Source organism: Saimiri boliviensis, chromosome 2 (assembly GCF_048565385.1).
Source record: "Saimiri boliviensis isolate mSaiBol1 chromosome 2, mSaiBol1.pri, whole genome shotgun sequence".
NCBI classification, from domain to species: domain Eukaryota; kingdom Metazoa; phylum Chordata; class Mammalia; order Primates; family Cebidae; genus Saimiri; species Saimiri boliviensis.
In genome coordinates this window covers 74,684,560-74,700,776 of record NC_133450.1, presented here as the reverse complement: position 1 = coordinate 74,700,776, position 16,217 = coordinate 74,684,560, and the positions used below count along the sequence as shown (strand labels likewise).

The 16,217-nt window shown below is 40.3% G+C and overlaps 1 protein-coding gene across 5 annotated transcripts in view; it reads left to right on the top strand.

Moving 5' to 3' along the window:
- The window catches only part of TMOD2 (tropomodulin 2), a 53,395-nt gene that overhangs the window by 20,852 nt on the left and 16,326 nt on the right, over positions 1–16,217 (top strand). For 4 of the 5 annotated variants that reach the window (XM_074393599.1, XM_039469032.2, XM_039469033.2 and 1 more), the window contains exons 4-7: positions 3,439–3,561; positions 6,334–6,420; positions 9,158–9,288; positions 10,857–10,964. In XM_074393599.1, the coding sequence (XP_074249700.1) occupies positions 3,439–3,561; positions 6,334–6,420; positions 9,158–9,288; positions 10,857–10,964 (449 nt within the window). The remainder of the gene's footprint in view (positions 1–3,438; positions 3,562–6,333; positions 6,421–9,157; positions 9,289–10,856; positions 10,965–16,217) is intronic. The other variant, XM_039469035.2, reaches the window with a different exon arrangement.

The following is a 16,217-nucleotide window of genomic DNA, read 5'->3' as shown; positions in this document are numbered from 1 at the left end:
GGGCCTCAGGCTTTTTCTGACCTCTTTCTCTATCATGACAGCTGCTTATTGCTTTCACAGCACTGTAACAATGTTCATCATTTTATTTACTTTGGTTTTTGCATGTTTTCATGTGATAGGGTCCTTTTTCGTATTCTCGTCCAGAAACTGGCATGGAGACACTTGATAAACATGAGTTCGAGTGAATGCCATCTCAGAACATCTGTACTACAGCCATGGGAGCAAGAGCACCCAGCTCCTAGTTGGCATGAGGCAGAGTGCTGCTGCCCTGTCTCACAGAATGCCCAGGCTGTCCTCTGTATTGTGCATACTCGGTGGATCACGTACCATTGAGAATGTCATTAAGAAAGTAAAATTGGGCCACATGCAGTGGCTTACATCTGTAATCCCAGCACCCAGCTCTTTGGGAGCCTGAGGCAGAAGGATCCCATGAATCCAGGAGTTCAAGATTGCCATGAGCTATGATCCCATCACTGCACTCCAGCCTGGGTGGTAAAGTGAGATTCTACCTCCAAAAAAATAATAAATAAGTAAATAAAATAATATTGAACAATGACAAACTGGGCAAATAACCAAGGATTACTGTGAAAATATGAAGCTCTTTCTATAGCAGCATAGTTGATATTGGACTACTTTAATTGTGAAAAAAAATTATCATGTCAAATGTTCCCTAAAGTCCCCATTAACATCAAGTAGTGACAGCAAAATAAGGGGAAAGCTGTTATCTTTTGTTCTCAGAGTAGAGGTCTGAAGAATGGCTATGGTATGTTATCTCATGATCAAGATTAATTCTCCAGATGGTTTGTGGGGGAGTTAGGAACGCAGGAGCTATCTGAGTAATAGAGATATAAAAGAGGTATACAGTTGCATAGTGTAGCTTAGGAGACGGTTGAGAAGTAGCACAGTGGAATAAAGTGAGCAGGGAGCACAAGTTTTCTAATCAGAGCAGCAGAGCAGAGTGAAGAGTATGCGGGGCCCCTAGGAGGACCAATGAGACCATCCAGAAGCAGCGGGAGGCTACTATGAGGTCCTCAAGAGAGGCTGCACAGTGGCAGTTCTGAATACTGTTTGCTGGTGCACCTCAGGTTCCTGGGCTAGATTTTACTCTGGTGCAGAGTTTTGCTTAGAACTTGTTATTTAGGGCCAGGCTCGGTGGCTCATACCTGTAATCCCAGCACTTTGGGAGACCGAGGTAGGCGGATCACCTGAAGTCAGGAGTTTGAGACCAGCCTGACCAACATAGTGAAACCCCATCTCTGCTAAAAATACAAAATTAGCTGGGTGTGGTGGCACATGTCTGTAATCCAAGCTACTTGGGAGGCTGAGGCAAGAGACTTGCTTGAACATGGGAGGTGGAGGTTGCAGTGAGCCAAGATTGCACTTTATACCTGAGATTACACTCTAGCCTGGGCAGTAAGAGTGAAACTCCATCTCAAAAAAAAAAAAAAAAGAACTTGTTATTTGGTTGAACCTCCAGGAATGGATCTGCATCAGCAGTTGTCCTGAATACCGATAGCTGTGTTTCTTGTGTTTAGTACCAGGAAGGAGGAACCTACAAAATTCTGTTTCAGGCTGGGCACAGTGGCTCATGCCTGTAATCCCAGCACTTTGGGAGGCCAAGGCAGGAGGATTGCTTGAGCCCAGAAGGTCAAGGTTACAGTGAGTTATGATTGCACCACAGCACTCCAGCCTGAATGACAGAGTAAGACCCTATCTTTCAAAATGAAAACATAAATACAGAAAGAAATCTTATTTTGACTGTAGACCCAGCCATTTCCGGTAAAACCAGAAATACGTAGCCCTTGTAATCAGGGATGTTTCCTGGAGAGTTCTCCTGCAGGGGAATTATTGACTTTAGGTTGGACCCCTTCCTTTTCCATGGGAGTGGGATGAGCCAGGCTAGCCAAGGAGACGTGGAGAGAACTTGGGTTCCAATGGGCTGAAGCTAGAGCCAGATGAGTCTTTAGAGAACTCTAATGATCAAAATGGAAGAGACAAATTTCAGAGATGGTGCCCAAAAAGTAAGAGCGGCTTCAAAAAAAGAGAGAAACCAAAAGTTAAAAGCTGGGAAGAATTAGAAAAGGATATGAATGCTCTGGGGTGTTTTGATCATGACTCTAGAATGTCCTGGGTGCACATGTGGGACGTGGACGTGTTGGTCTGGCTGGAAGTTAGGAGCGGGAACTGTGCCATCCTCCTGGGTACAGGAGTGTTATTTCATCAGTTCAGATGTTTGAGCTGGGAGTTAGGAAATAGATATCAGCATTTTCAGAAGTCAGTAGGGTACAAAATTAATGGAATCTGACTGACAGGATGAAGTAAGAGATGGTAGCAGAGGATGGATCCGTGGGAAGCACAGAATGCCTTGCTGCTCACAGACCCCCACTATCTCCAGGCATAGTGATCCTGATTTTTCTTTAAAATCAGGCCTGCTTTTGTGACTCTAGAGAGGTGGCTATGTCCCCAGCTCACTACACTAGCCCACCTGACCCCAGATATGGCATGTTAGTTGTCTGCATTTCCAATTTAGAGGGAGTACTCCAAGGGATTACCAGTTTGTTCCTCAGGAACCCCTGGTGCTGTTTAAAAGAACCTGCCCCTAATATTTGCAGGGTCCAAGGCAAGAACACAAATAGAAGTCCACATGCCACATTTTCCAAATACTTAGAAGGTAACAAACCATTAAAATATGTTGTATCCTCCTTCAGATATGTCTAGAAGGCCAGTATTCTTGGACTTGCAAGAGTTCCATGCAGGGATATTGATCTGTCCCACACTGCCAGGGCCTCAAACACACATGTTGGACATTCCAACCCACATGTCCAAGCTTCGTGCATGCTTTCCCACAAATAGCCTCCCCTTGGCCTGAGGGTACACACCCAGCAGTGTGACCTGCCTTCAGGAGGATAGACATGAGAAGGGTCTTATGGAGTCCCTGGAGGCAGGCTCAGGGCTCTTTGGGCAAGGCATTTCAGGGTTCTGGGTACCCGAAGTGTGACCTAGAAAGTGGCCTGTATGCTGGATGAGAATATTTCTTTGGCTCCATGGCTTCTCCCTTGGAGGGGAGACGTACAGCCACAGGAAGACTAGTATGGGTCCTCTAAAGTGCACGACTCAGGGCAGGACCCCTCTGGCGCAGACCCAAGGTCAGTACTGCCAACAGTAGAGGGGTAGAAGCCACCATTTCCCTCTGTGTTTAAGGACTATGGTCCCAGATCTCTATGTGGCAGAATGTGGGGTTCATCCTCCAGTGTTCCTTCCCTCTAACAGTGACTTACTGATGTTGGCACTACCCTAGCCATCCAGGAATGTCAGCTGGATATGAACTGGCTCAATCATATGGGTCTCAATGGCCAGGACAGCGTTCTCTCCTCAGTCTACTTACCCTACCAATAAGGCAGTAATACTCAGTTTTTTTGTTTTTCTTCTGATTTAAAGGGAGAGTCTTTATCCCTAAAGAAAAGCCTGTAGAAACTCGTAAAGAAGAAAAAGTGACCCTTGACCCAGAACTGGAAGAAGCTTTGGCCAGTGCCTCTGACACTGAACTCTATGATCTTGCAGGTTAGTCCTCAACTCTGGGAACTTTATTGTCTGGCTCCATGACCTCCCAGCGTGCAGTGGTACCCATGGCAGCAGCCTTGAGCTTCTCTGTAGGTAGGAGAATGGCAGGTTGACACCAGACATTATATAGCTATAAGTCTTGATGCAGGAGACTTAACCTCTCTGAGCAAATCTTATGTTGCTCTATTTTGGCTGCAAATAATACCCATCCTGCAAAAGTCAAGAGTTACTGTAAAAAATAAAGCAAACAAATATGAAGGGGTGTTGAGAACTTAAATAACAAAGCAATAGCCCTTTTGCTTTCTAAGGAGCTTTCACATTTGGCATTTTATCATCACAATATTTCCATGAAGTTCTTGTTCTTCCCACAGTCACTGTTCCATTTTGATTCAGAAATGCTAAGAGGTCTGTTAGCCTTTTAAACAATAGCAACATGATAATGATTATAATTATTATTATTTAAAATGCAGATAGAAAAAGGTCAAAGAGTACAAAAGAACGCGTAGAAAAGTAAGGCTCTTGACTTTAATTACCGAGGCCCATTCCCATTTCTTATATAGCCTTCAAGGAAGATTTTCTGCATATACCAGTATATTTATGCATTAGATCTTCCCCCTACATACACAGGGTTATTAGATTGCCACAGGATAGAGGTGCTTTAAAAACCAGGTCTGCAGCTTTAGCAGGAATTTTTATTCCATTGGAAGACATATATAATAGTCACCTCTTTCCTTCCAGGAGAACCAGCCTTATTCTAATATGTACCAACCATCTCAATTGCATTTTCATTCCTTCTGTGGTAATGTCAAAAAGTTCCCATGTTTGTGAACTTAATATTGACCACTGCAGGGGTTGAAGCGCTTGGGTCACCTGGTGAAGAAGGTGTTTTGCACCCACTGGCCTTCTTAGCCCTGGGGTTGCTATGGAGGGATCCTGTTACGGCTACTGCTCCTCCCAGGGGTTGCCTCAGGATCTCTACCAGAATTGCCCATAGGGAGAATGCCACGCTGAACTTGAATTCCCGGGAAATGGCCTCAGAAAGGAGAAAGAGAAAAACACCAATTATTTGGAAGATACTAGGTCCTGAAATTTGTACAGTAAAACTGGGGAGAGAATCCAAATAGAAAACTGTCCTTGTTCATCCTTACTCAGCTTCCCTCCCTCATCCTATGTTCCCTAGGAATTCAGAAGGAAGCCTGGCTGGGGGTGGTGGCAGCATCTTCTCTAGGGTGGACTCTTCTGGAAGACCGAAGGCAGCCCCATGGGCAGATGGGCTGGCAGCCACTGAGTTTTAGATAAGAAAGTGTCGGCGGATTGCCCGTGTTACTGTGGCAGATAGAGAAAAGACAGTTCTTAAAGGGACTGGTAGTTGATCTGCACGACAGTGCCTCTTAGACTGGCTGGGTGTCAATGTGGTCATCATCCAGAGTCTACTTATTAGCCCTAAACTGTGGGAGCTCTGGACTGGAAGTTTGATCTTGTCAGTATACAGGAAGCAGTCAGATTGGAGCAAAGTGGGGGGAACTGATCCACTAGCCCAATTCACAGAAAACAGGTGAAAAATAAGAACTTGACAATGGGAACCAAATTACAATTAGCAGTTACTTGGTGAACACAGGGCCAGAGCAAGAAGATATGTTTGTTCTATAGCCTTGGTGTTTATCAAACAGGACACCTTCACCTGTCCCCTTGACAGAGACACAATGACAAATTCTTACTCTTTTAGCAAGAATTTGTAAAGCACTTTAAACACTGCCTGACACATAGGAAGTCATTTAATCTTGGTAATAAAGTACAATTATTATCCCTATCTTACAGATGACGAAACTGAGACTCAGGCATGTAACAACTTCCCAAGTCACACAGTTAGTAGGTGTTAGAGTCAGGATTCATGACTGCTCCCAAGTCCCCGTCTTTACCGGGTCTGTGCTGGCTCTTTGCCCTTCCGCGTGCTGGGCCGGCTGCCTCCCTCCTTCAATATGTAGCTTACAATAGACCTGATGAGCATCTCAGAGGTGCTCCTCTGCCACCTGTCAACAGATTATTATCTCTTCGGCGATCCTTCTCCAGGTGGCCAATGTCACCTGGAGACAGTTAGCAGAGGGCAATCTGCGTGGCAGTCACAAGTTCAGCCTGCCCCGCATTCATTCTCCCCAGCGTTGTTTCCCACATCCAGTGCTGCCTCCTAGTGCAAGTTCTGTATAATACAGGAAGCTGAAAATAGTATGCTTAGCTGACCTTTCATTGCTGATGTTGCTTTTTTCCCCCCCACCCTGGAATTCTCTGGACTGTGAAGAGACAATTATATTTGGTACTGAGAGATGAAGAGGCTGACATTGAAAGAGGCCTCTAGAAAGATATATGCAGTAATCTATATAATGTTATATCTTAAAAATCCTTAGCCTCAGTCTCACCTTCTCATTTTACAGATGAGAAAACTGAGAGGTTGAGTCTACTTAACTAAGAGGTCTAGGCAGATTTTCAGTAAACTGTCGCCGGAACTAGGCTATTGTTCCTCAGATCCTAAATGATTCTATATATGGAGATGTAGAAATATGTGGCAATTACTGGTGGTCTTGAAAGGAGGATTTTTTAATAAGTGTATTTAACACTATACATGGGAACATGGGACCGCACACTGTGCAAGGAAAGAGGACTCAGGGACTTATCTTTATGACATAAAGAATTGTTCTTCAAGGAGCAAATTAACAATGTGGTCGTCCTAATGTGCTTCTCCAAACTAATGCTCATTTGTTGATTGTCTGTTTTTAGCTGTCCTTGGAGTACACAATTTGCTCAACAATCCAAAGTTTGATGAAGAAACAGCCAACAATAAAGGTGGCAAAGGGCCGGTCAGAAGTAAGTTGATGTGGAATCTGTGGTTTTGTAAAGCTCTGGAGCCTCCAGGGTTGCTGGTAGGAGAGAGGCCTGTTGACTCTTGCAGGCTTTGCACTCTGTTATTTCACTGGAATCATTGGGCTTTAAGCAGTCAAACCAGAACAGAGCAGCTGATAGTGAGAGCTCTGGCAATGAAACTAATACAGATCAGGGTATTTTGCCCAGAACACTTTCTTGGTAGGTCTGTTAAGTCAGAAGATAAAATTGCTGATGTATGGGTCTGCATTAAATGGTATAATCCATGTTCGTGGGAAAAAAAACACTGATAAAAGATTGCATAGTCATCACAAAATGCAGAGTTTTATGTTCCTAAGGATGTTTTAATCAACTATGATAGCTTGAATAAGTTCCCTTCTCTATTTGAGTGTCTTTTGTCTCAATAACAGATGCTTGTCATTAGAATTTGCATGTTCACTTCCCTCAGAGAACGTGAAAGACATGCTCGCATGGGCTTACTTGCACAGGACATTATACACCACCATCTTCTATGTCAACATTTCCTGTAGAAGTGTACAATTAATTAGACTTTTTTATTCATTCATTCATCAGTCATCCACTAAATATCTACTATGTGTCAGGAATGTTCTAGGCTTAGGTACAAAGATGAAAACGGTCCCTGCCCAAAGGAACTTACCTGTCTGGGGTAGGAAAGGAACAATAATCAGGTCATTTCAGTACAGTGTGATCCATGTGCTTTGAAAACTCATAGAGGATTACAGCTTTTCTTAGGTTAATTTTGTTTTATTCACTTTGATAGAGACTTGGGAGATGCTTTCTAATCTCAGTAGCATATAAATGAAATAATATTTATAGTGGTAATTTAACCACACAATGAACAATATTTCTTTTATTTTTTGAGATATAGGCTTGCTCTGTTGCCAAAGCTGGAGTGCAATGGTGCAATCATAGTTCATTGCAGCCTTTAGCTCCTAGGCTCAAGTGATTCTCCCGCTCAGCCTCCTGAGTAGCTGGGACTACAGGTGCATGCCACCACACTCAGTTAATTATTTTTATTTTTATTTTTGTTTTGTAGAGACAGGGTCTTGCTGTGTTGCTCAGGCTGGCCTTTCTTGCTTCTTGTACATATGGATTAAAAATGCTTATCCTTTTTAGCTTCAGCATCGAAGGGTAACATTCTGACAGTACTTGCTATTAACAATCTGGTGCATAACCTTCTGGACTTTTATATGTACACAAACACACAAAGATTAACTTGTCTTCAAACTGTGGTCTCTTATCAGTACCTATAGGTTTCCTTCATTCTTTTAATGAGTAGGTAACTTTTTAAATGAATAGATAATTAAGATACCTTTTTTGTTTTTTTTGAGACAGGGTCTCATTCTGTTGTCCAGGCTGGAGGGCAGTGCCTCTACCAAGGCTTACTGCAGCCTCAAACTCTTGGGAACAAGGGATCCTCCCATCTCAGTCCCCTGAAGAGCTAGGACTACAGGCATGCACCATTACACCTGGCTAATTTTTAAATTTTTTTTGTAGAGATTAGGTCTCCCTATGTTGCCCAGCCTAGTCTCAAACTCCTGGCCTCAAGCAGCTCTCCTGCTTCAGCCTCCCAAAGTGCAGGGATTATAGGTGTGAGCCATCATTCCTGGCTCTTGAATAGATTTTTTAATTAATAAACAATGAGTTGTTACAGATTCTTTTAATGAATAGACAATGAGTTGTTATGTGATAATGCTGTAGTTTATTTACCTGTTTTCATATTGATGGACATTTTGTTTATCATGTTTTGCTGTCACAAGTAATATATCAGGGAACAGGGAACACCATTGGATACATATCTTTATGTATTTGCCATTTTTAAGACTTCTAGATATAGAATTTTTGGATTATAGAGTATGCACATCTTAAATTTTGATAGATAATGCCAAATTACTCTCCCAAAACGTTTGCATCATATCACCTTCCCACTTAGAAGTGCGGAGATGCTTTTTCCTCCACCTTGTTGCCAACTCCAAATATTATCTTGTTTCACACTTGTTTGCTAATGAAATGGTATCTCATTTCTTTATTTTAGAGCTTAGTTAAACTTTTTATATTTTTTGATTGAGTGACAGATTCTTCAGAACATATTATTGGTTCATTTTTAATCGGGGTTGCCTTATTGATTTGTAGGAGCTCTGTTTATATTGAGATATTAATCCTTTTTATCTCTGTTAACTACTTTTGAGAATTCTTCCATTCTTCTTTTTTATCCCTTTCTCTTCCCATACCTTTTTCAAAACTAAAACTCCAAAATAGAACTCAGAGGAGGGTAGGGTATAATCAAGAGGCCAGAGGGGTATTAAAGTTTGGGTAATGAAGACTTATTATTGTGTTTGATTTGTATCTCAGATCCTGTAGTCTAGTTAGTATAGCCTGACAGATGTCCATGTGGAGCAGCAATAACTGCCCATAGATATTTTGAAAGTTGGAGTTTGCCGCAGGGCCTCCTGAACTTTTGGCTCCATGCAGTGTTAGCCCCAGGGAATTCTCATTGCAGTTGAGAAACACCAGCCTTCCAAACTGTGACTCAGAGCTACACCACTCCCATGCTTGCTCAGCTGAGAATAAACTTACTGTCATTGCTATTAAAGTGTTATTGGAATCAGAGCATATGAAAGAAATGTTATTTTTGGAGACATCACCACCAATTTTGATAGGAGAGGCTTTACATTTTTTACAATGAAAACTTTTGTTTTAGATATTGTCAAAGGTGAAAAGGTCAAGCCAGTATTTGAGGAGCCACCCAATCCCACAAATGTGGAAATAAGTCTGCAGCAGATGAAAGCCAATGATCCTAGCTTGCAAGAAGTCAACCTCAACAACATTAAGGTATTTCATTATGATTATTGTCAGTCACTTAATTTATTGTGAGGTCAGAAAACTTACCAGAGATGACAGATTGCTTGTTTACACACCTGTTTGTAGTTCTTTATTGTCACTGAGTTGGAGTCAGGGTATGCTATTCAAAAGCAGTGGGTTTTGAAAAACAGTGATTTCTATAACAATTGGCACACTGAGCTAAATATAGTACATTAGTTATATCTATTGCTGAGTAACAGATTACTCCAAAACTTAGAGGCTTCAAACAGCAGGCATTTATTATTTCACACACAATTTTTGAGTAGCAGGAATGTGGTGGTTGCTAGCTAGATAATATGGCTCAGTGTCTCAAATGAGTGGTAGTGAAGTTGTCATCAAGGTCTGCATTACCAGGCTTGCCTGGGGCGGGAGGATCCAATTCCAAGATGGCAGATTCATGTGGCTGTTGGGAAGATGTCTCCGTTTCTCACCATGTGACTCCCCAGAGCGAGTGATCCAAGACAGAATGATGAGACAGCAGGAAGCCACAATACCGATTATGACTTGGTTTCTGAAATCACATGTTGTCGCTTCCACTTTATTCAATTTAACAACAAGTCATGCCACTCTCAGGGAAAGAAGAGAGAGAGAGAGAGAGAGAGAGAAAGAGAGAGAGAGAGAGTGTGTGTGCGTGTGTTTAAACGTTACCTGAAGTCTATTTTGTTTATTCTTACTGGGCCAATTTCTAGCATTTAATAATAGTAACCAACTTTTACTGAGTACTTACTATGTGCCATGTCCTTTGCTAAGTACTTGGAATTTGTTATCTCATTTAATTATTAGTGGGACTTAAAGAGTTGTTAAGGTTATAGAGCTAGCCTATAATGCAGTCAGGACTCTTCTCCCCTTCCAACTGCACCCCATATTGTCTCCCTCCCCAGTGGTCATTAGTGTGCTAAATGATCTAGAAAAGGGACTACAAAGATGAATAAGATTTATTCAGTCTTTACTCTAAAAAAAAATTATACTAGGAGAAAAACACTAAGCAGATAATTATAACATGATGTGGTAAGCCCCCAAATGTTACTGAATCGCAGAAATGATAAATTTTAATGCTACCTAGGAGACCCAGTAAACAAAGGAGATGATACTTCATCTGGGTCTTGAAAGATGAGTAGGAATTAATCAGAGAAAAGGACAAAAGGAATTTCCAGGCTAAGGAGAAAGCATATATGTAAAGGTCTGAAAAAGAGAGCAATGGTATATAAAACAATGGCAAGTATGTCAGTCTGGCCAGAATATAAAGTGAAAAAGAAAAAGAAAAAAGTATAATATGTGCATACATTCTTGGTTAGGGAAAATAGAAAGACGACATGAGGGGTACCATAGTGGTAGGTTAGATTCCCCTGTTGGGCACTAAGTGGTGCTGTTGGCTCAGGATTGCTTGGTTTCTGAAGGCTGGGTAATGACCCTCATTTAGAAGGGGTATCATGTATTTAGCTCTCCACACATGTATGGTATTTAAAGGTTGTGGGTTCTTACCTCGTCATGAGTGTGCTATAGAATAGTTCATCAACTAGCCATGTCTTCTCTCTTAGAACATTCCAATTCCAACCCTGAGGGAATTTGCAAAGGCTCTGGAAACCAACACAAATGTGAAGAAATTCAGCCTGGCCGCAACTCGCAGCAATGACCCTGTGGCCATTGTGAGTAAAATTCTTAGAAATATAACATGAAGTTATTTAATTCACTGGAAGCTCTATTTAATTTGTTGTATTAGCTAACAGTTTTTTTAGATCTGGTAAACTTAAATTCCACACAGTTAAGTGAGCAAAATTATGGTTATGATGTAGTAGTAAAATTTCAGAACCCAACTGTCAGACACTTTAAATTATCTGGAATTTTGTCAGCATTACACTATTCAGAGAAAGAAACAAGATAAGTTTGGCATTTAACTAAATAAACATTTAGAGTTTGTTCTGTGCCTAAGACACATTTTCTAAAACTTTGGCATCTACAATCATTGGATATTATGACCCTAAAATCCTTCAGGAACTAGCATCAGTAGAAATATTAAAGTAGCCAAGTGTGGTGGCTCACATCTGTAATCCCAGCACTTTGGGAGGCCAAGGCAGGCAGAACACCTAAGGTCAAGAGTTCAAGACCAGCCTGGCCAATATGGTGAAACCCTGTTTCTACTAAAAATACAAAACTTAGCTTGGCATGGTGGCACAGGCCTGTAGTCCCAGCTACTCAGGAGACTGAGGCAGAAGAATCACTTGAACCCTTGAGGCAGAGGTTGCAGTGAGCCAAGATTGTGCCACTGCACTCCAGCCTGGGTGACAGAGTGAGACTCTGTCTCAAAAAAAAAAAAAAAAAGAAATATTAAAATATATTTTAATCTTTGAAATGGATTAACGTGTGTCTCAAATATCTTAGACAACCGAATCATGAAACATTTTGTGTTTGACACCCTGTTAACCAGAATATGAAAAACATAGCCAGCCAGGTACGGTGACCCACACCTGTGGTCTCAGCTACTCAGGAAGCTGAGGTGGGACAATTGCTTGAGCTCAGGATTTTGAGGCTGCAGTGAGCTATGATTGCACCTCTGCACTCCAGTCTGGGCAACAGAACAAGACCTCAGAGAGAGGGAGAGAGGGAGAGAGGGAAAGAGGGAGAGAGAGGGAGAGAGGAAGGGAGGGAGGGAGGGAGAGAGAGAGAGAGAGAGAGAGAGAGAGAGAGAGAGAGAAAGAAATAGCGAACTAAAAGTTCTGTTCTCTCTATGCATTTTAGATAATTAGGCCAAATAAGGAAGCCCCTTAACCCAAGTAAATACTTACACCATTACTGTCATGATTTTTATTCTTCCTATCAATAGCTAATTAATAACTCCCCCTATTAATAGCTAACGTATTGAGGAATTAGTAAATGCCAACAGTGATCTTTGTGCTTTCCATACATCATCTCATCTATTTGTCACTGTAAAACTATGCAGTATATACTAATATTAATTCCAACTTTAATAAATGAGAAAACAGGCTCAGAGAGGTTAAGTAAGCTACCCAAGGTAATACAACCAGTAAATGGCAGAGCCAGGATTCACTACCAAGTCTTTCTGGTTCCACAACCAGAATGCTTAACCATCAGGGTATGCTAGATTTACAAAAAATACCTAGCTGTTATTCATTTGCTAAAATATGTCACTTATCAAAAGCCTGGGCATCAGCCTGTGGTTCTGTGGCATTTAATGGGCAGCTCTTGAATCAAGTTAGAAAAATTAAAGTTGTCTTGACTTGATGGTTTGATTTAACGTTACATGTCTTTTGGAAGATCTAAAATAGCATTTAAAACAGATGACATGAAAATAATGACTACTTATCATGGTCCTGGCACAGAATAGATGCTTGAAAAGTACTTGTTAAATAAATGAATGATCACAACTTCCAACCTCTAGCAATACAGAATTTCCACAGCAAACTTGAAATAACATGTAAAAGAGGAACCAGGCTACAAAATCAATATTTTTACCAGGAGTTATTACATATCTAAATTTGTAGATTAAAAGCAGTTTTGAATTTGAAATCTACCATTAAAATAGAAAAATAGCAGAACTAGATAATTGGAAAGGTGAAATGAGCAGTTTAAGGATTCTTATTTCAGTATGGTTTTGTACTATTTCTGCATTTTAGTAGATATTTTTCAGTAAAGCAAAAATATTCACAATATACTTTGTGTGTAAATGAATAAAGGGATAAACAAAGAAATTATTTGTCACTTCCATTTAATATATTATTTTCAATAAAATTGCAGTGTTGGGGTTAGTTCACAATCACTGTCAACACTACTGATAATCAACTCAGTCTAGACCAAATAGATAACTTACTAAGTGGATTAAACAAATTCCAAATCAGTACACTACAATAATCACTGATGCTATTTTTAATGTAACAACTATGTGTTGAATGCCTATCATGTGAAAAACACTGTGCTAGGAGCTGGATTTTTTTAATAAACATTTTTCAGGCAAATTTTGACCTTTTGCAACTTGCTTTTTAAAAGAATAGTTTATTTGGTAACAAATGTTGCCAAAGGTGTGGAGAAAGGGCAACGCTTGTATACTGATGGTGGGAATGTAGAGTAGTATAGCTATTATGGGAAACCGTATGGAGGTTTCTCAAAGAACTCAAATTAGAGCTACATATGATCCAGCAATCCTGCTACTGGGTATATATCCAAAAGAAAGGAAATCAGTATATTGAAGAGATACCTACCCTCCCATGTTTACTGCAGCGCTATTGACAACAGTCAAGATATGGAATCAACCTGTGTTCATCAACAGATGAATGGATAAAGAAATGTGGTATACACACTGAAATATTAGTCGGCCATAAAAAAGAATGAAATCCTTTCATTTTCAGCACTGTGGGTGAGACTGGAGGTCATTGTGTTAAGTGAAAGAAGCCAAGCACACAAAAATAAATATAGCATGTTCTCTCTTACATGTGGAAGCTAAAAAAAAAAAAAATTGTGGATTTCATGGAGGTAAAGAGTAGAATAGTGGTTACCATAGCCTGGGAAGGGAAGGGAGTGGTAACAAAAAGAAGTTGGTTAAGAGACACAAAAATAAAGGCGAGGTATGGTGGCTGATGCCTGTAATCCCAGGACTTTGGGAGGCCAAGGTGGGTGGATCATGAGGTCAGGAGTTTGAGACCAGCCTGATCAACATGGTGAAACCCCATCTCTACTAAAAATACAAAAATTAGCCAAAGGTGGTGGTGCTCACCTGTAATCCCAGCTACTTAGGAGGCTGAGGCAAGAGTATTGCTTGAACCTGGGAGGTGGAGTATGCAGTGAGCTGAGACCGCACCACTACACTCCAGCCTGGGTGACAGAGCGAGACTCTGTCTCAAAAAAATTATATAAAAAAAAATATACATACAGTTAGAAGGAATAAGTTCTGGTATTCAATAATTTATTATACATTTCAAAATAGCTAAAAAAGAAGAATTGTAATGTTCCCAACACAAAGATAAACCTTTGAGGTGATAGCTATCCCAATTAGTCCAATTTGATCACTGCACACACATTGTTTAAAGGTATCAAAATACTACATATGCCCCCAAAATATGTACAACTATTATTTATGAATTTAAAAATTTTAATTTATTTGGCATAGTCATAGTACAGTCTATAAAAAATAGAGGGACCACAGGAAGATATATATTTTATATATATATATATGTTTCATATATATATTTTATATATATATGTTTTTCATATATATATATTCATTTATATGGATAGAGTTTTCACAATATGATTTTGCTACTGTTTTCTGAAGAGCATCACTCCTGATAGAAATTTTTCACTTGTCCTTCACTCCAACTCTAAGATGTGTCACATCACATTCTTCCCCTTCTTAATCTCCCAGTACCCATCCTCAAGGGTAAGCGGAGAAGAGAGAGGCAGAACCAAAGAAAAAAAGTGATGATTTTAGAAAAGGTTTTCTTGGTTGTCACTGTGCCTGGGTGACTGTTTTATTGGGAGCCCTGTCAGAAAGTCTTCATTTTTAGCATTCAAATGAGGTGAAAAGGTGTTTCTGGTAGATGCCATTTGTAGACCTCAAACCTTACTCTGTTTCCATATTCTGAATTATTATTCTGATATATTGCCAGAATCAGTGTTATTATTCTGATATATTGCTAGAAGCCCTGTGTGATTGGCATCCGTTTAGACATGTCCCAGTTTAAGGCTGTTTTGCATTCAACCAGAAAACTTATTTGGGGGTTGTGGTGAACGCAAGCCATTTTACAGAAGAGGCAACTGAGACTCAAAGAGGTTGAATGCTGAGCTAAGATTACACAGTATGTGACAAAGCCAGAATGTAAATGTTAAGTCAATTGTGATTAAGTTTAGTTTACTGTGCCCCAAGCACTTTCATATAACCACAGCTATAGCAATTGAGCATTCGAATGGAATTTGCCCCCACTGAATGCCAATGAGGAGAAAGCCCAGATGTATTTAAAATGCTATTATTATTCACAGTGATGCCACATAAAAATCAAGAGTTTAGGACAGCACTGTCTATTAGAAATAAAATGTGAGCCACAAATGTAAGCCCCATGTATAAATTTAAAGTTTTAGCCAGGCGCAGTGGCTCCTGGCTGTAATCCCATCCCTTTGGGAGGCTGAGGCTAGTGGATCACAAGGTCAGGAGTTCGAGACCAGCCTGACCAACATGGTGAAACCCCGTCTCTAAAAAACAAATACAAAAATTAACTGGGCACAGTAGTGCATGCCTATAGTCAGCTACTCAGGAGGCTGAGGCAGGAGAATCACTTGAACCTGGGAAGCAGAGGTTGCAGTGAACCAAGATCGCACCACTGCACTCTAGCCTGGTGACAGAGTGAGACTACATCTCATAAATAAATAAATAAATAAATTTAAAAATTTTTTAGTGGCCACATTTAAAAAAAACTAAATGACAAAATTAGTTTTAGTAGTATATAGATGCTCCTTGACTTACAATGGAGTATGTCCAGATAAAGCTATCAGAAATTGAAAGTATTTTTCTGAACATAGCCTCATCATAAGTCAAGGAGCATACTGAATGAGTATCACTTTCACATCATGGTAAATTCCAAAAATCGAAAGTGGCACCATCATAAGTCAGGGATTCTCTGTATTGTATTTAAACCCATATATCCAAAATGTTTCAAAATGCAATTTGAAAATATAATGAAGTATTTTCTGTTCTTCTTTTCATACTATGTCTTTGAAATCTAGTGTGTTTTATGTTTGCAGCACGTTTTGAATCAGCCTAGCCAATTATCAATGCCTCGATAGCCACATATCTCATGGCTACCATTGGGGCAGTGCAGAAAATCACATTTCCATACAATCCTATAAAGTACAGAGTGCAAACCCTTCTCTTTAAGGATGTATTTCTACTCCAT